Genomic DNA, 23,639 nt, shown 5'->3' with positions numbered 1-23,639 from the left:
AAGACCGCAGTCAAGGCGAGCTTCTGCCCTGCGCTCCACCCAGGCGGCGTCAGCACCCTTCCATCTTTCTCACCCGCCACACTGTGTGGTGGCCTCGGGTTAACGTGTACCAGGTGTTTATAGAGAACCTGGCACTTCGCGTACAGCCTCTCACCAAGTCCTCCCAACAAGCCTGTGCGGATCGTCACCCGGGTGTAAAGATGAGGTTATGGAAGCTCAGCAAGGAAGGAAATGGATGAGCTGGGATTCGAACCTGATATACCTGACCCCGAACACCTGGGCTTAAGTGTGATTGGAGAACAAACCAACAAGAATGCTAAGAAGGAACATGCAGCAGAGCAGAAGGACTCGGAGGAGGAATTCCCGCGAGGGGCCGTCGGGTAACGCGCCCGGCCTGGCCAGCTCCTGGCCTCAGGTGATCCCCAACCCCGACCTCAGTCCCGGCCCCGCCCCCGACCTGCCCCCGCCCACCAGAACCCCGCCCCTCCGGGAGCCCCGCCCACACTCACCCTGGCAGGCGCTGCACTGGCAGCTGTGAATGACTGGCAGCACCACCAGCTCTGTGCGGCCGCCGGGGCAGCGCAGGTTCAGGATGCGCACCGGGTTCTCAGGGTCTAGGCGGTAGCTACAGCAGTCACACTGACTCTGCAGGTACGGCTCCTGGGCGAGAGGGAGGGGGTGGCTGAGCTGGGGAGGGGCAAAGAGGAGTTTGCCCAAGCCACCTGCCTTCCCTGGCCTTTCCTATCCAAGAAGAGCCGGGCGCAGGGAGAACCAGATCCCAAGATCTCAGCTCCCAGACCTCTTCACCAAGTAGGGAAGCCAGGTGGGGGCGTGTCACCACCAAGCCCCCAGTTCTCCAAGAAGCCCACCTCCTCCATTCCAGGCCCCCAAGCATCTGAGCATCCAACAACCTGCAGGCTAAACGAGAGCTTTTTAACGCGCTCATCCCTGCATCCTGGCAGCAGGGGGGAAAGACACGGGTCTACTTCTAAGTCTAGTTGAAGAGACAGAGTAGTAATTTTTGAACCTACAAATAATGAAGTCCTCAACTGCACAGTCCGATCCTAAGTACAAAGTGAGTTCTCACTCCAAAGCAGACACTCTTGCTTTATGATTATACAGTAACTCTGTGAGTCCTACTGGATGTTTGATTTAATATTATGTGTAATTCTAACTTTATTCACACAATACCAAGTTAGAGATCTACAAAAGAAAAAAAAATCTCCCTCTGATTCTATCCCACTGTCACTTACTTTTTCCTCCCCAGGAAAAAAATGTACTAACTGTCCTCTCCTCACTCTGTGTTTTAAAAAAACAATCCAAAAGTGATTTGAGAGGCATTTCCAGAAGGTTCCAGGAGTCCCAGGGGAGCAGGAGAGTGGCAAGGGTTGAGGACCAGATGGGAAAGCACCTTTGTCTTCCAGGAATAGGTGACTGTGGCCAGGTGGGCTGAGGCAGGGCCAGGAGCCGTGTGAGGCTCCACTCTGGCTAGACGTTGGCCAGGTGGGAGCCACAGCTCTCCAGGCTCAGGGCTAGGGGAGTCAGGGTGACACAGGGCTCCTGAGATATAGGCACCAGGAGGGTGGGCGCAGAGCGGAGCTCTGTCTCAATCTTCTGGGCAACGTCCAGGACAAGACCACCGTAAATAACATCTGCCCTTCAGCCTTCGCTCACTGTATCACAGGTCAACTCAGCTCCTCCCTGACTTTCTCTGTTGTCCTGGCTAGCCTGTCTTGAGGGGCACAGTGGGCTGAGAAGCAGGCACCAGGAGCTGTGCGGGGCCACAGTAGGGAGGAGCGGGACAAAACCCCCAGGAGGGGCAGGAGGCAGGCAGCCGGCTCCGGAGCCCAAGCCCCACGGAGGTCGCCAGGCCACCTGGCTCTGATCAGCTGTAGGCCTGCAAGATGACTCTGCTGCTCATGTCCCCTGGGCTCTGCCTGGGTGCTAGGCTCACAGCCTCAGGCCCTGGGGGTCTGCTGATTGAGCTGCCTCCCCTGAACCGGCAGGCCCCCCGCCCCATGCTCACCTCAGGCAGGACGTTGGTGCTGGATGGGCAGTGCCCGCTGCAGTAGCTCACTTCCACCTGCTCCAAGTAGCAGGCACCCTTGGTGAGGTTGCGAAGCTCCGTGAGGTGCCGGCAGGAGACGGGCTGTTCCTCTAGGGGAGGGGCAGGACAGGGAGCGGACCGTGATGAGGAGACGCCATGAGGCAACACAGCGTGGACCCGAGCAGGGCAGGTTGGGTGGGGGTGGCCAGGTATTGGGACACAGTACCGGGGGGTCTTCACTCTGCTAATCTGAGTGGTGGGCAGGACAAGGAAAGGCGGCCTCCCCAGGGTGGGGGGTGGGAGAAGCCCAGAGCAGGCAGGAGGTGCCCCCCCGTCCCCACGTACGTGGAGCCTCCTGGCGGCAAGTGGGACAGCAGTTCCCAGGCTCCTGCACAGCCACCTCGCCCTGCAGAGGGAGGGGGGCCCCCCCAGTCCGCTCAGGAGGAAGGCCCAGCGCCCCACACTGCCTGCTTGAGGCCCCGAGACCACCCTTCTGGGAGGGACCCAGGAAGGAGCCCAGGGCCACAGGGCTCAGATGGGTACCTGGGCACAGGTGAGCGGGGGGCAGTGCTGGGTGCAGATACTCTCCCCGCTGATACAGCGGCAGCTCTCACAGGCCTCCTGCCACTCAGATCCAGGCTGGGGAGAAGGGGGCAGAACCTGCTCTCCACGCCCCCCTCCCTACCACAGACTTTTCTGTTACCCAGTCCCCCCACCCCAAGCCCACCCGGAGGCCCGGCCAGGGCAGTGGCCTGAGACCAGCGTCGGCAGCAAGGGTTTTGGGAGGGAGGTGGGTCCCTGGGGGCCAGAGATGGTCCAAGTGTGCCAGCCGCTGGCTGCGGGTCCGGGTACAGGGGTATAAGCCAGGGACAAACCAGTGGTCCAGAGCCCTGGGCCAGGAAGGGCGGGGGCACTGAGGGCCGCCGTGGCTCACCGGGTGGGGGCGCCCATGGAGCCAGCACTCGCAGAGATCCGCAGGCACGCAGGGGCCCTCCTGGCTGCGGAAGTGCCCGCGCTGGCACACACAGCCCGGGGCCTGCCTCCCACTGCAGTTGCCCCGGGTCTCTGTGGCGTTGGGTTCCCGGCACGTCTGCTCGCAGGGCCCCAGCTCCCCGGGGGCTGCCTGCTGCCACGTTTCTCCGGGGGGGCACTCTGCCAGGGAAGACCACCCATCCCACCACTCAGGTCAGCCCAGGTCCAGCCTCCACTCCCCCCCTTCCCACACTGGGCACCCCGGGTCCCTCCCCACTCCTCAGCACCACCCACTCGGCTCCAGCAGCCTCCAGACATCTGGGTCTCCAAACCCACCTCTCTGCTCCTATCCACCCTCCCATATAGTAGTGGGGCCCAGCTTGGTGGCTGGGGGTAGCACAGGCCCCTCTCCCCTCGTTAGGGCAGCCTGGCCTTGCCTTTGGAGGGACCAGCAGAGGCCTGGGCAGCCCGCATCTCACCCTGACAGTCAGCGAGGGAGCAGTTGAAGGCTCCACCTCGGCAGACGCTGGAAAGACAAATGCTGTCTTCAGATGCCCACCGTGCCCTCCTCCCCATCCCCATTCTCAGCACCCCACCCCCCATGCCCTCCCCACCCACACTCCCGGCCCTCACCAGTGGGTGCAGTTCTGGGTGAGCAGAGTCCCTGGGGGCAGCTCGCGGGCCTGCTCCTGAAGAGTCAAGGTGAGGCCCCAGGGCAGAGAGAGCTGGCTGCAGGGGCACTCAGCAGGGGGCACACACGTGCCATTGTGCAGCAGCTGAGGCGGGGCAGGCTTGGGTTACACACAACCACCACTCCTGCCCCCCCACCGGCCTGGTTCCCCAACTCGAGAGTCAGGGCACAGCGCCCGAGCCCACCTGCCCTCCGGGGCAGTCACAGCCAAGCCGACAGGGTTCCTGCACGCAGGGGGTGCCAGGCTGCAGATGCGCACAGAGGCGTGGGCACGAGACAGCGCAGGCACTGAGCACCTGGCCGGGTGGGCACTCTGGGGGTGGGGGGGGAAGCAGAGAGTGAGGCAGAGTCCCAGGGGGGGTCCTCGGGACAGGCCCCGCCCTGGGCACTCACCAGGGCAGGGCTGCAGGTTACAGTCCTGCCGTTGCTCTGTGTCCTGGGCCTGGCATGGTGCCCTCCCGGGGCCCTCCTTGCAGCTCCGACGTCGCTCCATGGTGCCCCCACCACAGGGAGCAGAGCAACTGCTCCAGGCTGACCAGGGCCCAAGGGCTGGGCACTCGTGGGAGGGGCACGCCAGGGACCCATTGACACAGGTGCTGGGGGCAGAGGTGTGCAGAAAGGGCTCAGAGCCCCGAGAGTCAGGGTGAACAGCCTTTGCTCCCCAACAATGCCCCATAACCCTGAGCTGGCCCGAGCCTTCCAGCCAAAGCTCCCCGTCCCCCTGTGTGGCCATCAGTGGGCAGTCGTACCAGTTTCTGCAGTCCAGCTGCACCACCTCAGCTGGGGCCAGCGCCCAGGAAGCATTGGGGCTGGGGAGGCCGCAGCGGCAAGAAGACACGGGCACACAGCGCCCGTCCTGTACCAGCTGGCCGGGGGGACAGCGGCAGCCTGGGAGAGGGGGTGGGGGGACAAGCAGGATGTAGCAGGCGCACGCGGGGAGTCCTCTCCTAGCCAGAGGGATTCCAGGGCCTGGGGCAGCCTTGGCGTGCCCTTCCTCCTGCCCCTCCCACAGGATCGGGCCTCTCTAGGCTGCCCCGTGCTTGGAGACCCCCCCCGGGGACCTCTGAGCTGCCCCAGAACACCCCCAGGACACAGCCCATCTTGACCAAGGCTCACTCAGGCAGGACCCCCAGCTGGTCGCCAAAAGTGACCCAGGGGTCCACTCTGCTGCCCTGTAACTCATGACCCTGCCGTCTGCCTGCCTCAGGTCACAAGCTCTCGGGCAGCAGGAGGCAGTGGGCTTCCCCAGAGTTCCCGGGCCAGGCGGTGGGCATGGCCTGGCCACCTGGGCGGCAGGGTCCCTGCAGACACTCCACGCGGTCCCAGAGGTCGGCACAGCTCCTCGGGCACTGGTTGGCACAGTCAGGGGTGGGCACGGTGTCCCGGGCCTCACAGCTCTCTCCTGCGGACCAGAAGATGAGAGTCCGACCTGGGGTGTTCTCGAGTCCCCAGCCTTCCACGGGCACCTCCAGGGACTGAGGCAGCAGAACCCCCCACACACCCCAGGGGCCACATCCTTGGCCCCTCCTTCAATGCTGGAGCCATTACCTGGGCAAGGCCCCATGTTACAGCTCTCAGTCTGAGCCCATGGCCCCCGGCAGCCTCCTCCAGGGGGGCTCCCGGCCTCTCTCCAGCGCAGCCGGAATCCCCCGCTGCAGGGCACCTGGCAGGGGCTCCAGGCCCCCCAGGGACCCCACTGACATAAGTCTGGGGAGAGAAAATGGGAGTCAGTGCCCAGGCCCACCCTTCTCCGCCTGCCTCCCTCTGCAGCCCTGAGCCCCCTATCTCCTCTTCCAGCTGCTGCTGCCCGCTCCCAACCTCAAATCCAGCAGACCCTGGAAACTAGCAGGAGGGTGAGCCAGCCAGCTAAGGGCCGCCTCGAACAGACAGGAATAGCGGAGCCCAACCCTACTCGGCCAGGCCCCGCCCCTCCCCAGACCCCGCCCCTTCCCAGACCCCGCCTCTTCTCAGCCTACTCGGCCGGCCCCGCCCCTTTCCAGGCCCCGCCCCTTTCCAGGCCCCGCCCCCTCCCCATCACCTTGGCAGGCTTCAGTGTCTGGGCAGAGGCGCTGCTGGCTGAGTGGCACAGTGCAGAGGTCTGGGTCCCCGGCCCACGGCCTCCCCGTCTCAGGGTCCAAACAGAGGCGGTGGCGGTGCTGCTCCGAAGCCAGCGTGGGGGCCGAGGTGGGGGACAGGCCAGCTGGGTGCTGGAGACTGCGTTCCTCTAGGGCAGTCCTGGAGGCAGGGGCCAGCAGGCCGAGGGGCAGGCAGGGCCCACAGGGTGACCACTCAGACCAGCCGCTCAGAGGCAGAAGACCTAGGAAGGGCGGCTTGTGAGCGTCCTTCCCAGGGACCCTCCCCCAGACCCAGAGACCACAGTGGATTGGGAACAAGGGGCTCGTGCTGTGACCAGAATGTTCTGGAAACAGAAGAACCGGAGTAAGGGGACCAGCCATCCTGATTTGTCTGGGACTGTCCCAGTCCTAGAATTGAAAGTTTCAAGTCCTGGAAACCCAACCCCCACCCAGTCCTGGGCAAAAACCCACCCCCACCCAAGTCCTGGGCAGAAATCCAGCCCCCTACCCGAGTCCTAGAAAAAGAGGGACAGCTGGTCTCCTCTGTCCAGTTACCTTGACAGCCTTGGCTGGTGCACTGTAGCTCCCCGCGCTGGCATTCACTGTGGGAGGGGGTGGTCAGGGTGGGCTCCGGGAGGCAGGACCCAGCCCAGAATGGTGGGTTGGTGGGTGGGGGGGCTCATGTGGGGGTAACCTGGGCTCTGGCCTCATTTGGAGCAGGGGGAGGCTGGGACCTTGGGCTTTGCTTGGCCTTCTCTGTAGGGGTCAGGCCGCCCTGCGGAACCCCTCCTCCTCCCTGGTCCCAGGCCTCTGGTGCCACCTCCCTCACCCGCAACACTCACCACTCTTTGCAGCCCAGCTGCAGGCGGTCCCCGGGGGCCAGGGTCACCCCAGCTCCTTCTCCTGAGACGTGCTGGCAGTTACACTGTTCTGGAGGTACGCAGCCTCCAGCCTGCTCCAGCAGCCCCTGTGCAGAAGGGGACAGGGGACAGGGCTGTGTGGCAGTCATCTTGTCGTCACCCTAATGCCCGCCCATGCCCAGCTCCCAGCAGGTGCCATGCATGCTGTTGAGTCAATGGTGTGGGTGAAGAGCGCCTGGCAGAATGTGAAGCGCTGTCCAGACGAGAGGTTTGGAGAGGAGGGGAGGAGGTGCGGGAGAGTGGACAAGGGACCCCTTCTCCTGCGGCATCTCCCCTGGCTCCACCCTTCACCTCAGGGCAGTAGCAGCCAGGCTGGCAGGGCGGCAGGTCCTGGCAGAGCTGAGGGCTCAGGTATGTGGCACAGAGTCCAGTGCAGGGGGAGCCGCAGGCCTGGAACTCGAAGGGAGGCATGCAGCTGTCCTCTGCAGGGAGAGGCAGGCAGGCTGGTGGGGGGTGCAGCCCAGAGACACCCTCTGCCCCCCCAAACCCAGAGGGCACAGTGCATGGTCCCATCACCTCCCCTTGGGGTAACCCAGTAAGAGTGCAAGATACTGCCCCCCTGCTGTAGGTAAGAAAAGACCAGTGTTGCCCCATCCATGCCCACTCAGTCCCTGTAGGCACCTCCAGGGATGGGTGAGGACTGTTTGGACCCAGGAGAGCCAGTGAGCAGCAGGGGGTTCAGGCCCTGGCAGGTAGCTCCAGGGATTGGCAGGTGTGATGCAGAGGGGTGGAGACGGAAGGCAGCTGGAGTAGGATGTGAGTAAAGACCCACCATGCCTGGGGCAGCTACCAGTGGACACAAAGCCGCAGCTGGGGGGCTTCCCTGGTAGCTCAGGGGTAGAGAATCCACCCACCAATGCAGGAGAAACGGGTTCGATCCCTGGTCTGGGAAGCTCCCACATGCCAAGGAGCAACTAAGCCCGTACACTACAACTACTGAGCCTGTGCTCTAGAGACCAAGAGCTCATGTGCTGCAACTACTGAAGCCCACACACCCTAGAGCCTGTTCTCTGCAACCAGAGAAGCAATGAGAAAACCCAGCACCACAACTAGAGAGTAGCCCCTGCTCGCTGCAACTAAAGACACACACACACACACACACACAGCCACAGCTGGGCCTGTGGCTGCAAAGTGGGAAAACCACGGTGAAGGCTTGGGGGGCGGAGTGGGCGCAAGCACCCAAGGGTGGGACAGGGAGCAGCTGGAGCAGGGTCCCAGCCAAGGGCAGGATCCGTGCAGGCGCGGGCAAGCCCTCTGAGGACCTGGGCACCCTAGGATCACTCTAAGCGGAGCTGGCAGTGCCCATCGGGGACCCCGGGGGCCCCTGCCAGGGCTCGGCTCCCCGGCTCCTTGCTCCCAGGGCCTCACCAGAGCAGTTGCCGATGAGGCAAGGCCGGAAGTGGCCGTCCAGTTGAGTGCAGGGGGCGCCCACCCCGGCCCCGCTGGGCGCAGGTCTCTGGTGTCGGTAGCGCTGCTGGACCAGCACCTGGCATGAACAGCGTGTCCAGCCGCTCCAGCTGCTCCACAGACACTCCTCTAGGGACCGAGTGGGGCCAGGGCTCAGCCAGCGGCCTCTCCGGGCTCCCCAGCCTCTCTCCCACCAGCCCTCCCCTCTCATGCCAGCCCCGGCCAACACCCTGAACAGGCAAAGGGCAAAAGGAAACCAAGACTTCTGAAAGGTCCCCGCTGGTGGGCTTCCCTGCCACCCAGCAGTGAGGGTCACGTCCCACAGGGATGATGGTGGGAAGAGGGAGAACACTGAAAAAAGTCTGGAGAGGAGGTGCGTGCATGCTCGGTCCCTCAGTCGTGTCCGATTCTTTGTGACCCCACGGACGGTAGCCCGCCAGGCTCCTCTGTCCATGGGATTCTCCAAGCAAGGACACTGGAATGGGTTGCCATGCCCTCCTCCAGGGGATCTTCCCAACCCAGGGATTGAACCTAGATTCCCTGTGGCTCCTGCACTGGCAGGCAGATTCTTTAACGCTGAGCCACCTGGGAATCCCTTGGGAGGAGACAGACAGACGTATGTTTTGGGGAGGTAATCTGGAAGTTGGTTATGATAATAAACATTCTCTGGATCTTGCACAGGTAGGAGACAGAGAAGGGGGCTTCGCTTCTGATGCACACTCACCCAGGCAGGGCCCTGCGTAGCAGGCCTGGGTGTCCAGGCGTGGGGAGGTGCCGTTGCAGGTGGGGTCAGCCTCGGCCAGCGGGCAGGGGCAGGACGCAGAGCGGGAGGCCAGGCCTGGGCCGCAGCTGCGGGAGCAGGGCCCCCAGGGGCCCCAGGAGCAGGCGTCCAGTAGTGTCGGGCAAGGCTGCTGCCCACAGCGCTGGCTCTGGGCATCGGGGCCTGGGCAGGGGGAGCCCCCGAGGGGAGGTGCTGAGGCCACACAGACTCGGGTGCGGACCTGGTTTCCGCCTCCGCAGGAGACAGGGCAGTCAGACCAGGGGGACCACGGTGTCCAGGCCCCGGGTCCTGCGGGAGGCAGCAGGGAGGTTAGAGAAATCAGAGGAGCAAAGGGGCAGAGGGTTGGACGGGACCTTCAGCACACAGGGGCCGACAGTTGGAAATACGTGGCGGGAGGGAAACGCAGACAGAACTGGTAGACAGAGGGCGAGGTGGGAGGCTAGTAGGGTGGCGGGAGTTTGGGAATGAACCCCCCAGACCTGCACACTCGGCGTCTTCGCATATGATGCCCTCCGGGGTGCAGGAGCTGAGGGAGGAGCCCAGACTCAGGGACGCTGCTGCCCAGCAGGATGGCACCCTCCCCTGCCCGCCCCCACCCCTGCCCCAGGGCTTACCACTGCTGGCATCCATCCTGCTGCCAGCTGTCCCCCAGGGAGCGGGGGCGGGTGCCCTGCAGGCACAGGGGTGGGCACGGGGGCTGAGGGCAGGGCTGGCTCTGGGACTGCTCCTCCCGACACTCCGGGGCCCACGAGTCTGACGTGGAAGACCTGGGTGGGGCCCCGGGGTGGAGAAGGTGAGAGATGGTCCCAGGCCCTTTGTCACGCCTCCTGCTGCCCCTGGGGAAGCCCAGTGCGGGTGTGGAGGTGGCTAAGGAAAGGCAAGGATGGCTAGGGACCAAAGCCAAGGCCAGGTCACGGGGTGGGCACAAAGTCACTGGCAGGGACAGGATCCAGGAACCCTAGCAGTCCGCGAGACCACATCCAGGCCACGGGAGGCCCCGGTGGGCCGAGGTGACACAGGCCTGGCATTGCCCCGTACCGGAAGCGGCTCTGCTGCCCTGCAGGCCCACACGAGCGGCTGCAGGGACTCCAGGCTGACCAGCTGCTCCAGGCGCAGTGGGCAGGAGGCGGGCAGGGCTGGGTCGTGCAGGAGAGCTGCCCCGCCCGGCATGTGCAGTTATTACAGGCCTCCTGGTGCTGGCTTCCTGGGGCCCAGCTGTGGCCCTGGGCATCCGTGCACTCGCAGTGTCCGAGGGGCACGCAGCCGCCATCCTGCTCCAGGGACCCTGTGGGGAGGCGGCCCTCCAGAGCTGAGGATGCCTGCGCCCCAGGGCCCCCCTCTGCCTTCCTGCTGAGCCGCCCTGCCATGTCCAAAGGGAGCGCCTACCCTCGGGACAGCGGCAGCCCTGCTGGCAGGCCTGGTCCTCCTCACACACAACCCCCTCCTGGAGGTCTGAGCAGCGGCGGGGGCAGCGGTTGGCACAGCTGACCACCTCCATGCCTGCAGGGCAGCCCTCCTCTGGGCAGATGGGAAGACTGGAGTCAAGAGAGCCCTGAACCCTGGGACTCGGGAACCCTCCCCCTGCCCCATGGGGGCCACCCTGACCTCCGCAAAGCCGTATGACCCGTCCCTCCCCCAGGCTGGTGACCAGGGAAACCTGGGGTCCTGGGGAGACCCTGGGGGTCCTGGGGACACTCTGAGTGACAGACAGTTCCTCTCACAGTGAGTGCCCAGCGCCTAGCCTGCTCCTGATAAGTGTTTGCCGAGCTGGACTGAATGGGTGCGTCTAAAAGCCAGCATTCTCACCTATGTGTCTCCTCTGTGTTCATCCAGAGAAGGATGGAAGGGATGGGGGGTCATCAGTGTGGGGGGGTGACAACCTGGCTGGCTCAGTGCACCTCCCACGCACCAGGTATCTCAAGACTGTTACCCTCAAACCCCCTGAAACTCTTGACCGGGTGGTTCCAGGAACTGAAGCGGGGGGTCACAGCTGAGAGAATGAGTTCTAGTCCCGGGTGGGGGTGGGCAGTGAGTGAATCGGGCCGCTCAGCCCTGGCCACTGGGAGTCCTTGCCCAAAGCCCAGACCCCACCACCATCTGCCCTCGTGGGGCTTGGTTTTCTTCACTGGCCGACGAGGCAGCAGCCTGCCCACCCCCAGTCCACACTGCACAGTGATGTGGGGGTGAAATTAGAGGAGAGGGGTGGGGAGAGCTTCGCAGGGTGCAAGGGCAGGAGGGCTGGCACCGCTCCGTACCACAGGGCGCAGGATTGCAGAGCCGTGCGTGGTGCCTCTCCCCAACACAGGGGGCACCCCCGTTCTTGGGTGGGGGGCTCGAGCAGCTGCGGCTCCGCAGGGACCGGCCCCCTCCGCAGCTCCGGTCGCACCAGGACCAGGGGCTCCAGCGTGACCAGCCTCCAGGCACTGAATGGGGAAGAGAAGGGCCGCACGAGGGGTCTGGCTCAGGCAGGGACACCCACGTGTCCCCCGAGCCCGGGGCGAGGTCCCACGCTGGAGATGGAAGGGCCCGGGGTGGGGCGGGGCACTGATGCTAAGGAAGGGCAGTCCCGCCGGGCGCTCACCGCCCACCGCACCTGGGCAAGCTCGCAGGTTGCAGAAGCGGCGTTCCTGGTAGGCTGTAAGCACATCGGGGCACCAGTGTCCGCCAGGCCCTGGGGGGTGGTAGGCCCGCAGGCGGCGCTGCTGGCCCGCCCCACAGCTGCGGGAACACGGTTCCCACGGGGCCCAGGCGGTCCAGGAACAGTTCCCAGCCATGCAGCCGGGGCCCGGGCACAGGGGCAGCTCTGCGGGCGGGACAGGACGACACTGAGCTGCAGCCAGTCCCCTGATCCCCGCTTCCCTGCCCCAGCTCAAGTGCCGACCTCCTCGGCCGGGGCTGGCTATGACCCATCCTGCCCCCCTTTCAGATCTGATCCTGACTGTTGTGTGGCTTTGGCAACCGGGCCTCAGTTTCCCCTCTCTCAGGGTAACAGTGGTGGAGAGGGGGGAGACAGTAGTCCCAGACTCCCAGGGTGGCTGAGGGATTTGGATGGGACCTTTTTGCGGGGGGGAGTGTTTGGTACCCACATGAGTGAGGATGGCTGGAAGGTGGCAGCACTCCCCAACAGCTGTTGGGGTTCACAGAGAAGGCCCAGAGTTAGGTTGAGAACTCCCTATTAGCACAAGGAGTATTAGATGTGGGGCTTGGGGCTGGACGCTGGCTGGGGTTGGAATGATGCGTTAGAGGGGAGGCTCAGGATCCAGACTCGGGGCAGGGTCAGAGGTCAGGACCAGAAGGTGCACCTGTGCAGGAGGGCAGGTTGCAGGGGCGCTCCTGGGAAGTGTCACCCCCAGTGCAGTTCGCCAGGCAGAGGCGGCTGCGGCTGCGCCAAGCAGGGTGAGCCGGGTCTGTGCAGGTGCCGGAGCAGGGGGACCATGGGGACCATAGGCCCCAGCCACCTTGGGTGGGGAGAGGAGACCCCCGAGGAGTCAGCCCTGGGCTCCTGGGCTCCCAGAAGCAGGGCTGGGGAGGGAGGAGGCCTGGGACTTGCTCTTCCCAGAGGGAGGGGTGCAGGGAATCAGGGTGGGAGTCTGGAGAGTCTGATACCTGGAAGGCCTGTCGTTGGCTCCACTGTGGACCCTGCAGCCCCTGTGCCAAAGGAAACCTGCTCAGAAATGTTTCCCAGACAGAAGTACACAAGGCCCAAGCCCCAGGGCTGGTGGTCAAGTTCCCCAAACCTGTCACTATCTGGTTCAGCCCAGACACCCCAGGACCCAAGCACAGCACTTGCTCACGGTGGCAAGCCCTCGCTCAGGCCATGCCTGATTCCTGGCATCCCTTCCTCCAACGCTCGTCAGAGTCCTCTCCATCCCTCAGACCCCCCCCAGATGCCGCCTCCTCCAGGAAGCCCTCCTAGACTGTCCCCCTAGGAGAATTCTCAACCTCCCCCATTTTCACAAGCACATGCACTCTCCTACAGGGCCCCCCCACCATGCTGAAATCTGAGCCCCTGGACTCCAAGGTCAGGGTCCTCATACCCCCAGCCAACCCCCAACACACATTTGGCAAGAGTTCCAGAAATTTGGTTGAATGTGTCTGAACAGAAGAGAAACACTGAGCCAGACCCAGAGTGGGAACAGGGATGGACAGACAGGAAGGAACAAAGGGCCAGCCAGACGCCTCCCACCCCGCCCCCCTCCCCTCACCTGGGCACTCCGGGCTGAGGCAGTACTCGAGGTCCCAGCGCGGCCCGCGGCAGCCCTGGCCACTGGGAGCGGGCGTGGGGTGCACACACTGGCGGCTGCGGGTGCGGGTGCCCAGCCCGCCACAGGAGCGGGAGCAGGAGCCCCACGGACCCCAGGGGCCGAAGCCACCAGCAGCCTTGGAGCAGTCCCCCACGGAGCAGGACAGCTTCCCGTGTGCACAGGAGCTGGAGAGAGTGTGTGAGGATGAGGGGCCGGCAGCTCTGACCCCAGGAGAAAGGGGTGCGGGCAGACACGTCAGCCCCCAAGGGCGAGGAGACAGAGCCAGGGTGAGCCCAGGGTCAAGTGGCTGCGGCAGGTGGGGGAAGGGGTGCAGGGCCACCCAGGCCCCCCCCGACACATCCTCTCACCCTCTAACCCTCAAATTCCCCGCACCCCAAATCTCCTACACTCTCATCATCCCCCTCAAATTCCCCCCACCCCAAATCTCCCACACCCTCACCAGTTGTGGCAGCCTGTACGGAGGCTCTGACCCGAGCCCAACTCATCGCCAGGCCCAAGAGGCTGACCATCCTCTCCCAGAAGAGACAGGTGAGCCCCCGGGTCAGCACCAGCAGCTTTCAGCTGCTGCAGCCGCCAGGCAGTGAGCACACAGGGGCACTCCTGGGGTGGGGGAGAAAGTGCAGAGACACGGGCTGGAGCCACCTGCCAGGGGCTAGTCCTCTGCCCCCACCCCCGGCCCCATGGACATCCTCAGAAGTGGGGTGGGGAGAAGGAGACGGGTGGGAAGGATGCTCCGGACAGCTCTGGGCCCTGAGACTGCACTTCCAATAGCAAGTGGGACTGTGTACCTGCGTCACGGGGCTGACCATGAACCATGTAAGGCTATGGCTTGACCGGAGCTGGCCAGGCACCTTCCTGATCAGAGCACTTAGCCAGGACACGGCAGGGTCAACAGAGGTCATTACAGGATGGGACACGCGAGAGGGGAGTGAGGGAGGCAGAAAGGGCCTGAGGCAGGAATGGGGACAACTGCATTTGAGTCTAGCTCTGCTAGGAACTGTCCCTTCCCCTGCCCGGGGGCTCAGGGCCACCAACTCTAAGTCAGGACACTTAGAGGCCATCCAGAGGCCACGGGGTCTGCAGAGGTGAGAGCTGACGGGTGAGGGGAGGGCCCTGGGCTGCTGGCAGGGGGGTCCTAACCTGGACACAGGCCGAGCGGTGCAAGAAGGTGCCCTCGGGGCAGTGACAGCCCTCCTCGCAGCCAGCAGAGAAGCAGCCCACCAGCCCGGTGATGTGGGCGCAGGAGAAGGGGCACCCCTCGCTGGGCTGGCATTCGCGATACAGACGCCCGGCCGGGCAGCCTGCCTCTGAAGGGGACCCCCAAGTGAGTGCCCATGCCACACCACCCTCGCAACCTGCTGTGCCCACCCCCGCCCACCCCAGTGCCCATCCCCTCCAGGGTCCCCCTGGAGTCGTGAGGACCACACCCTCCCTGGGCCGGGCCCTGGGTCACGCCCGCTCCTACCGTCTCCCCTGCCCCCCAAATCCACCTGCTTCCTCCTCCATTTGCCCACCACTGGCCTGGGTGAGGGGCAGCATATGGCGATGGGGCAGGAGAGGTCAAAAGGCAACCTGCGAGTCAGGGTCAAAGGCCAGGATGGGGATCGGGAGCGAAGTCGGACAGAGCCTGGGCCAGGGCTCACCTCTGCAGACCTGAGTGCGGCAGGTGCGGCTCTGGCGGGCAGGCCCCGGGCAGGGGGGCCGCGGGCAGTGGCGGGAGCGCAGCTGCTCCCCTCCGCCACAGGAGACGCTGCAGTCCTCCCAGGGGCCCCAGGAGCCCCACAGCCCCGGCCCGGGGCAGGCGGGCACCTCCCGGCACTGCAGGATGCCCGCCACGCAGGTGCTGGGGGCAAGGGCGGGGGCGTTAGAACACAGGGCCCTGCCTGCTTCCCCCGGGGCCCTCCTGCCCAGCTGACAGCCCATGCCTCCCTGGCGCTCTTGGCTCACCAGTTGTCACACGGCCCCGTCACCACCTCGCCAGGCTCCAGGCTCTCCCAGGAGCTGAGCCCAGACCCCACGGTGCGGCTCTGGTTCTCAGGGATCCCTGAGGGCACAGGAGGGGGGCGGGCGCTTCAGACGGCTCAGCCATCAACAACCCCTGCTCAGGGCTCTACCCTGCTGTCTCCACCCACGGGGACAGGGGTCCTGGTAGGCGGAGGACACAGAAGCCCCAACGGGCACCAGCCCCGGGATGCGGGAGTTGCCCATTTCCGTCCCGCAGTCCCGGGCTGGCCCCCGTGGGCGGGGTGGCAGGGGCCAGGCGGGAAGGCGCTGCTATGCTCCGGGGCGGGTTGGGGGAGGCACTGACCCATGGCTCCGGGCTGGTACTGGCAGCGGCACTGGGCGGGGGGCACACAAAGGCCGTCCTGGGACAGCTGGCCCGGGGGGCACCCACAGCTGGGCTGCTGGCAGCCCGTCGAGTCTGGCTGGCACACGACCCCAGGGGACAGGTCCTCGCAGGACCGGGGGCAGGGCTGCCCACAGGGGAGAAGACCCTGGCCACCTGCACAGTCTGCAGCAGGAGGGAAGCAGAGAGAGTGGGTTTGGGGGGGGTCCATCCTGGGGAGATGTCCCAAGAGTTGGGTGACCAGCCCTCCCACCATGCCCACCACCTGCTAGGACCTTCACTTGCCCAGTTCCACGAGGTGAGTGCCCTAAGGGCTCTCCCTCAAAGAAAGTGCTATGCATGTGTGTATGCGGTGGGGGGGGGGGGAGAGATGCAGGAGATCAAAGGTCAGAGGCAGTATCTCCCTAGCCTTACAAGCCACCACCACCAGCTGCCATCTCCATCCACAGAAGTCCTCACCCGTGCACTGAGTGGAATTGCCCTGGCAGGGGCGACTCTGCCTGTGGCCCCCAGGGCAGGGCCGGCCTCCCTCGGAGGTGGGGGGCCAGCTACATGCTCGGCTGCGATGGGACTGCCCCAGGCACACGTCACAGGGAGACCACGGTCCCCACGGGCTCCAGGCTCCATCCACTGCGGCAGGAATACAAAAGCATCTGTTTGCCTTGGGAGGCCTGAGAGGTCCCAGCCCGCTGGGACTGGAGCCGCCCAGTGGGGCGTCTCACCTGGGCACTCAGGGGGGATGGCGCAGGTCTCCCTCTGATGCTGGGCCCCCGCCTCCCCTGCCTCCCCGAGGCACGGGGCCCCGCCATGCTGCGGCGCCGGGCAGCTGCAGGCCCTGGAGCGGGTCCTCGTCTGGCCCCGGCAGGGCTGGGAGCATGCCGTCCACTCCGACCACGGGCACCAGGCGCCAGGCACTGTAGGGGTGAATGGTGAGCCCTGGGGTGCAGTCATCCCTCCCCCGGTCCCAGCCCTCCCTGCACCCCCGGACTGCTTCTTCTCACCTCGCTCTGAGCGGGGTACATACCTGGGCAAGGCAGGTCTGTGCAGGTGAGCCGGCCCTCGGAGCAAGTGCTGGGCGGGGCACGAGGCGCAGAGAGAGGGCAGCTCACTGGCGCGTGCCCTCCACTATGCCCCTCCCCATCCGCCTCCCCTTCCACTCTCCCCCACCTCCGCTGCCCTCTGAGGTCTCAGACCCCCTCCTGACTCTCCAGCACCTCCAGCCCCTGCTCCCTGACCCACTCCAGGCACTTTCAGGCATCCTACAGACTCGGTCCTACGGGGAAGCGACCACAGGTCATCTGCGGCTGAAGGAGGCCAGACAGCAGGAGGAAACACCACACCATCACCCCCTGCCCCTCAAAGCACAAGTCCAGCTCTTTGAAGTCTGCCAGACCCCCAGAGCTGGCTGCCTCAGTTTCCCCACCTGTCAGACCAGGGGTTAGGGTACCTGCTGCATCTTCTCAGGGCTTATGGGAGCCTAGTGTGCATCAGCTGAGACTGGGAGAGCTTGGGTGTGTGAGACACGGAGTGGACTAGCCATGCCCTCACCCATGGCATCGTACCCGCACGCACCACCCCCGGCCCTCACCAGTAGTTGCAGCCATCAGGCTTGGCCAGCTGGGCGCCTGGACGGTGCCGCTCCCCAGTTAGCAGGTCCAGGCAGCTGCAGTGAGCGGGCTGCACGCAGACGGTGCCGTCAGCACTCAGCACCTGGCCTGGGGGGCAGTAACAGCCGGGCTGGCAGCGCCAAACGCAGTGCTGGGGGACAAGGAAGGGAGGGCCCGGGTCAGTGGAAAGCGGGGGGCCCAAGAGGACTGCTGCGGGATGGAGGGGGGCGCCTGGGAGCCACGATGAAGTGAAGAGGGAGGCTGCGGGGAGGCAGAGGGGAGGAAGTGCGATGCTCCAGTTCATAGCTGTCTTTCCTAAACACAGTTTATGCCGAGTTTCCATTGGAGTTTCTCCTCCAGGGGAGAAGCATGGGGAAGGGACAGCCTGCGAGGAGCTTCCCTGAATGGAGTATCCTCCAGACGTTGGGCCCCGTGGAGGGTTGAGTGGGGACCAAGGCAGATCTCCTAGAACGGAGGCAGCCGGGGACCCGAAAGCTGGCGAGAGCGGCGGGCGTTTGGGAAGGCGGCGGGGCTCCCTGGGAGAGGCCGGGACCAGGCACAGTGTCCTGGTCCTCCCGCCTCCGTGTGGAGCCTCCCGTCCTCCTTGGACAGACCCAAGCGGGACTTCTCAAAGCGCCGTCCCTTCGCCCTAGCTGTTTGCATCTTGACTCGAGGCCGCTTCCTCGCCACTGCGCAGGCGCCACTGGACCGCGCCCACCCCCGGCGGCAGCCGGCCTGGGTCCCTCTCCATGGTCCTGGACTGGCCCCGCGCCCCGGCATGCGCGTGCGCACTCACGCGCGCACAGGGTCAAGGTCTGCGCACCAACGCACCTGGGCGCGGGGCTTAGGATGGATGATCCATCAAGACGACTGCCCTTTTCCTGTGTGTTCCTGCTGTTTCTACCATAAAACGTGTCAACCGAGAAACGTATATGCTGTGTAAGGACGACAAGGGCTGCTCTCTAGAACCAGGAGCCAGGCCGGCTGGGCGCTGACCCCTTACTTCCCTCCAACCGCGGACCGCCCCAGGTCAGAGGGGCCACACCCTGCCGTCCGGCAACGTGACCGTCAGGAGCCCAGACTCACCACGAGGTCATCGCAGGAGCGAGGGCAGGGAGGGCCACAGGCGCTGTACTCCGCCCCTTCGATGGCGGTGCAGTTGGTCACTGCGGGGGGAGGGCCCCGGGTGGGTAGACAGCTGTGTGGGTCACTCCCCCACTCCCCCACCTCCCGGCTCGCCTCTCCAGAATAACCCCTGCAGCTTTCCCACCTCTCCTCCTTGACCCCCACCACCGTCCCTGGCAGGTACCTGGGCACGGCAGAGCCTGGCAGGCTGCCCCCTGGGCCCGAGGCCCCTCACAGTAATCCCCCAGGCCCTGGGGTAAGGGCTGGTCACAGGCTCGGGTCCGGCTCCGGAGACCCCCGCCACAGCTCCGGCTACAGCTGGACCAGGGTCCCCAAGGGCCCCAGCCTCCAGCTCCTGGGGAACAGAAGAGGAAGCACTGGCGAGGGGCTGGGCTTGACTGGGGCAAGGCAGCGGGCACGTCTGGGCTCCATGGGACTCACGGTCACACTCTGGCAGGAGGCAGGGCTCTTCCTCTGCCTCGGGGCCTGGGCAAAGAGGGGGCGCCGAGGCCAGCAGGGGCAGCGGGGCCACGCTGGACGGCACCCCACCGGGGGGCCCGGTGCAGAAGCGGTGTCTATGGCGCCGGGCTGGGCCACAAGAGGCTGAGCACTCGCTCCATGGGGTCCAGGGTGACCACGTGGGCTGACCTGGGATGCACAGCAGGGAGAAGCGGAGAGGACAGCGGAGGCTGAAGGGGCCCAAAGGGCGGGGGAAAGAGTGGGGTGCACAGAACAGGCTGCCCCCTCCCGAGGGCTTTCCTCCCCCGTGCTACACCCCTCCCACCCTGCACAGACGCACTCTGGCTGAGGGGGGTGGGGGGAGAGTCAAGAGAGGCCCCCTTCTCACCCTCCTCACAGGGCCAGGAAGTGCAGTTAGTGATGAGCCCAGAGACACAGGAGCTGGTGGAGAAGCAGCAGACAATGGGGGCGCTCTTACAGGCTGAATGTGTCCCCTCAAATTCATACATCGGGGCCCTAACATGTGAGCGTGACTGCAGAATTGTGACCTTGTTTGGAGAGGGGGGGTCTTTGCGAGGTGATCAAGTTAAAATGGGGCCATTAGGGTGACCCCAACCCAGTGTGACTGCTGTCCTTCTGCAAAGGGGAAATCGGAACACAGGTGCAGACAGAGATGATATGAAGATCCAGGGAGGAGACGGCCATGTGGAGCATGTGGGAGGGATGCAGCCACAGGCCAGGGAAGGCCAGAAACTCCGAAAAACAAGAGGGGCTGGGAACAGCCCCAGCAGACGGAGACGGGTAGGAAGAGGGAGATTGGTGAGGAGGGGGCAGGTGAGGGGCACATGCAGGCCAACACCCCTCGCCCCCTGCTGCAGAGGAGAGACAGAGGGTCCTTGGGGTCACGGGGCCATTGCAGGGGGCGTCAGCCTCACCAGTTCTCACACGGACGAAGCACAGCACTGCCTGGGGGGTGGAGGCGTCCCCCGTGGGCGCAGGGGCAGTCCCGGGTGGGCACGCACATGTTGTTCTGGAATCAAAAACCCTCCACTGCCTTCTGGTTTCCAGCGTGATCTGCCCATGCTCCCCTAAAGCACAGCTCAGAACCCACCTGGCAGGCGCCCACCCTCAAATGTCAAGGATGCTGCTTCCAAACACCCATTTCTTCCCAATTTCCAGCATTGGGGGAACGCACACCACTGGGTGCAAGGGGCATGGGGAGGGGGCATGGACCCTTGGAGGGGGCGTGGACCCTCGATTTCTGGGGGAAAAGACCTGATGGCCGCTCGCCTAGGGTCACGTGCTGGTCATGGGGCTGGCAGAGCAGAACCAAGTGCCCCAAGTTCAGCGCTCCGTCCTCAACCCTGCAGGCTCTCCCTGTCTCCCGCCCCACACTCTTGGCTCTGAGGCCAGGTAGGGGACCCTCACCAGCAGGAGCATCCCGGAAGGGCAGTAGCAGCCAGGGTAGCAGGGCTGGTCAGCCCCTCTCGGGGCGCTGAGCTCTGCACAGGACGCAGGCCCCTGGGCACAGTCCAGCCACTGCTTGCCCGGGGGACACACGCCGGGCACTGGCCCTGAGGGACACAGGTTGACAGCTCAGCCTGGGCACGTTCGATTCTCCCCCAGAGTCCCCCCACCCAGGGGGGAGGCATCAGCTCCGGGTGTAGCCAGGGAGGTTGTGGGGCTGCCCTGGATTTCCAGGACAGGAGTTCCTGGAGGGACAGGGAGGGGTTGACGGAGCTCTGGGTTGGGTAGGGAGGAGAAGGTGGGTGCCCTCACCTGCACAGGGCTGCAGTCCACAGGTGGAGAAGTCCACGGGGCTGGACCCGCCACTCCTTCGGGTGCGATTCCGGTAGCCGCCCCCACAGGGCACGGAGCACGGAGACCAGGGGCCCCACTCCCCACCAGGACCTGGGGTGACACTCAGGTCACTGCAGGCCCTGCCTGTCACACCCTGGCCCTGCCTGTCACACCCAGGCCCCCAGTCACTCCACCCCCCAGATCCCAGGCCCCAGCAGCCTCACACCCACCTCCGGACACCTCACCCCTCCTCGGGAGGCCCCAGGATTCCACCTGGAACAGAGCCTCCAGGGGGACCCCTCTTAGGGCTCCCCGGGAACCACACCTTCGTGCCATCTCCTCGGGCAGGCCCTTGCACCTGTCCCGGGGTCCAGGGTGGGGAGTCCCCAGGTTTGAGGACCCCAGTCGCAGCTCTCACCTCCGCACGGCCGCAGGCTGCAGAATTCAGCTTCCATGTTGGGGCCCTGGCACGCAGCGCCCCCGAAGGCAGCGGGAGGAGCCGTGCCCGCCCGGAAGCGCCGCCGAACGCCCACATTACAGCTGCGGCTGCAGAGACTCCACGGGGTCCAGGGGCTCCAGCCACAGGCCACTGCCATGGCGGGTGCAGGAGAAAGGCACAGGGTGTGAGAGACAGGTCAAGTCCTCCCTGGACCCCAACTTCCTGGGGGCACCCCTGACACCACCAGGTTGATTACTGAAGGGACCACCATCCCCGAGACCCCCCCCACTGCCGATTCCTGGGCCCCGAGCATGGGGATACCTGGGCAGGGCTCCGAGGTACACACCATCTCACCAGAGATACAGGTGCTGCAGAAAGAGGGCCCAGAGAGGCCACAGTCAGCCTTCCCCTTGCCGCCCTGTGTACCTGCCCCCAGGGGGAAGAGGCCGGGATGCGGTGTCCACCGCACAGAAGAGGAACCTGAGGGTCTGCGAAGTAAAGCAAGTTGCCCTACATCCCACGTGGAGTTTGTGAGTGACCAAGGATTCTCACCCAGCCTCCCCCCACCAGTTCCACCCTCCACGAGCTCCCTGACACCCCCAGGCACCGTGCTGCTCTCTGTCCCATGGTTTTATTGCCTTGATAAAAAGAAGTCGCCTTTTTGTAATTTTATTCCACTTATATTTATTAGACACTGTAGAGATGGCTTTGAGCAATTCTTCTGGGCCAGTTAGGAGCTACTCAGAAGGAGCAGATACTAGCTTGAGTCTCCTGGATCTCTCTTTTGAGTTTTTCCTCCTTTTTGTTTTTCTCCAATGAATGTTTTAAAACTCACTTGTCAGAAATGTTGAGAGAAAAGGAAAACAAGAAAAGGGCGGGGGAGAGAGGAAGAATGAAGGATGGAATTGGAGGAGGACCAGGGCATAGAAAGTAAAAAGGAAGAAAAAAAATGAACTGAATAAAGAAAAATAATAACAAAAAAAAGGAATGGGGTTAGTGCCCCCTCTGCTGGCAGATTCCTGGTATCAGCTTTGTGAGCTGGGCGCTTCAAGGTTTCCGAGCAGAAATCAAGTGGGTCCCAGGAAGTCAATTATACTCAGGAAAGAGAAACAGAGGTAACTGGGAGGTGAAAATAGACCTGCCCCGGTAACTCTAGGCTCTCAGTTCAGTTCAGTTACTCAGTCGTGTGCGATTCTTTGCGACCCCATGGACTGCAGCACGCCAGGCCTCCCTGTCCATCACCAACTCCCATAACAACTCTAGGCTCTAGTTCCATCATAAATCGCTTCCCTCAACTGAGCCTTGGTCTCCCCATAAATAAAGGAGCCCGACAGTTCCTACAGACGCCCACCCCTCCAGGCTTCATTTCATGATGGAGGCATGCTGAGACCCCCCCGCCGCTGGAATGGGAGTCCGGGCTTGCCCACCTCTGAAGCCAGGAGCCTCCCCCTCCCATGCTCCCCAGCCCTGATGCCCACCAGTTGCCACAGGAGTCCAGCCGGGCCACTGCTCCGGGGGCATAGAGCTGCCCGCGCAGCTGGCAGGGACACTGACTTGGAGGCAGGCAGCTGCTGTTGTGCAGGAAGAGGCCCGCGGGGCAGGCGCAGCCAGCGGTGCAGACGCCGGTGCACTCCACCCCAGGGCCCCGCGCCAGGCATAGCCCGGGACACGGGCTCCCCTCCCGACGGCACTGCTCTGCTGAGCGGAACACCATGTCGCCTGGGCACTGGGCTGCAAGGGGAAGACAGAGCGGGTCTCGGCAGGGGGCAGGCCGGGGGTGGGGGGGGGGGGTGATGGGGGGCGGCTTGGGGCTGGAGGGGACAAGAAATCGGGCCAAGTCAGCTCAAGGCATAGCCTGTCCTGGAGGCAGAGGTTCGTGCCAAGCGAAGGTGGGTGGAGAGAAGGTCAGCCCCCAGCTCCCCGGGGTCTGGCTGGATAAGGCAGGTGGGAGAACAGGAAGGGGACATTCACCTGTGCAGGGCTTCGTGTTGCAGTCCCTGGTCTGGCTGTGGGGTCCCTGGCACCCAGGGTCCCCAGGAGCTGAGGCAGAGCAGCTGCGCCCTCGGGTTTGGACGCCCCCATCACAGGGGGCGGAGCAGGAGGACCAGGTGGCCCACTGACCCCAGACACCAAGCCCTGGGAGGAAGAGACAGCCAACAATGGTCAGGGACGTGGCAGAGATTGGGGGCGGCCAGGGTGGGCGTGGGGGGCCCGGAGCTGTGCAGGGTCACCCCCCACCACACCCACACCTCCAGGGCTACCCCCAACACACCTTCAGTCCAGGCCCACCCTGTGCATCCCCCGCTGGGCTTCTGGGGGTGGGGGCTATGACTGGGGGCCAGAGAGAAGCTTCTGGGCAACAGCCAGGTTTGCCCCACCCTTCCCAGAGCGTCCTTCTCTTCATCTGTGCCCACCGAGGGCCCCCCCAGAGGGCACCATACCTGGGCACACAGCGGGGCTGCAGGGCTCCTCCTGGGTGGCCTCTCCTGGGCAGGATGTGTCCCCGGGGCCGGGGCAGAGCCGGGAACGGCTGCGCAGGGCTGGGCCCCCTCCAGGGATGAGGCAGCTCTGGGAGCAGGCAGACCAGGGAGCCCAGGGTGTCCAGCCCAGCACGTCTGCAAGGAAAAGGGTGGGAGACCACATGGGGCCCTGCAAGGCGGGGGTGGCTTGGGGCAACCGGGGTGAGGTCTGAGAAACTACGGGG

The 23,639-nt window shown here is 64.7% G+C and overlaps 1 protein-coding gene across 1 annotated transcript in view; it reads right to left on the bottom strand.

Moving 5' to 3' along the window:
• Positions 1-23,639, bottom strand: part of LOC122674625 (SCO-spondin-like) — a 53,585-nt gene that overhangs the window by 277 nt on the left and 29,669 nt on the right. The window contains exons 56-103 of the mRNA XM_043873138.1: positions 23,377-23,550; positions 22,907-23,071; positions 22,414-22,666; positions 21,257-21,303; positions 20,915-21,085; positions 20,476-20,607; positions 20,125-20,270; positions 19,632-19,726; positions 19,085-19,137; positions 18,679-18,885; positions 18,422-18,592; positions 18,199-18,278; positions 17,094-17,263; positions 16,530-16,576; positions 16,228-16,419; positions 15,965-16,135; positions 15,467-15,670; positions 15,106-15,202; positions 14,802-15,001; positions 14,299-14,465; positions 13,598-13,758; positions 13,099-13,322; positions 12,500-12,541; positions 12,196-12,351; positions 11,487-11,696; positions 11,149-11,316; positions 10,280-10,411; positions 9,932-10,178; positions 9,508-9,660; positions 9,373-9,419; positions 8,837-9,181; positions 8,074-8,241; positions 6,997-7,127; positions 6,628-6,752; positions 6,341-6,387; positions 5,749-6,027; positions 5,259-5,417; positions 4,996-5,112; positions 4,460-4,598; positions 4,104-4,306; positions 3,896-4,023; positions 3,653-3,795; positions 3,499-3,545; positions 2,982-3,199; positions 2,591-2,686; positions 2,393-2,453; positions 2,027-2,157; positions 510-660 (exon numbers count right to left, since the gene is read on the bottom strand). Coding sequence (XP_043729073.1) covers positions 510-660; positions 2,027-2,157; positions 2,393-2,453; positions 2,591-2,686; positions 2,982-3,199; positions 3,499-3,545; positions 3,653-3,795; positions 3,896-4,023; positions 4,104-4,306; positions 4,460-4,598; positions 4,996-5,112; positions 5,259-5,417; positions 5,749-6,027; positions 6,341-6,387; positions 6,628-6,752; positions 6,997-7,127; positions 8,074-8,241; positions 8,837-9,181; positions 9,373-9,419; positions 9,508-9,660; positions 9,932-10,178; positions 10,280-10,411; positions 11,149-11,316; positions 11,487-11,696; positions 12,196-12,351; positions 12,500-12,541; positions 13,099-13,322; positions 13,598-13,758; positions 14,299-14,465; positions 14,802-15,001; positions 15,106-15,202; positions 15,467-15,670; positions 15,965-16,135; positions 16,228-16,419; positions 16,530-16,576; positions 17,094-17,263; positions 18,199-18,278; positions 18,422-18,592; positions 18,679-18,885; positions 19,085-19,137; positions 19,632-19,726; positions 20,125-20,270; positions 20,476-20,607; positions 20,915-21,085; positions 21,257-21,303; positions 22,414-22,666; positions 22,907-23,071; positions 23,377-23,550 — 7,170 coding nt within the window. The remainder of the gene's footprint in view (positions 1-509; positions 661-2,026; positions 2,158-2,392; positions 2,454-2,590; positions 2,687-2,981; positions 3,200-3,498; positions 3,546-3,652; positions 3,796-3,895; positions 4,024-4,103; positions 4,307-4,459; positions 4,599-4,995; positions 5,113-5,258; positions 5,418-5,748; positions 6,028-6,340; positions 6,388-6,627; positions 6,753-6,996; positions 7,128-8,073; positions 8,242-8,836; positions 9,182-9,372; positions 9,420-9,507; positions 9,661-9,931; positions 10,179-10,279; positions 10,412-11,148; positions 11,317-11,486; positions 11,697-12,195; positions 12,352-12,499; positions 12,542-13,098; positions 13,323-13,597; positions 13,759-14,298; positions 14,466-14,801; positions 15,002-15,105; positions 15,203-15,466; positions 15,671-15,964; positions 16,136-16,227; positions 16,420-16,529; positions 16,577-17,093; positions 17,264-18,198; positions 18,279-18,421; positions 18,593-18,678; positions 18,886-19,084; positions 19,138-19,631; positions 19,727-20,124; positions 20,271-20,475; positions 20,608-20,914; positions 21,086-21,256; positions 21,304-22,413; positions 22,667-22,906; positions 23,072-23,376; positions 23,551-23,639) is intronic.

The sequence above is a fragment of the Cervus elaphus genome, chromosome 18 (assembly GCF_910594005.1).
Source record: "Cervus elaphus chromosome 18, mCerEla1.1, whole genome shotgun sequence".
NCBI classification, from domain to species: Eukaryota; Metazoa; Chordata; class Mammalia; order Artiodactyla; family Cervidae; genus Cervus; species Cervus elaphus.
Note: the sequence above shows the minus strand (reverse complement) of the source record. Positions and strands in the feature narration are given on the sequence as shown.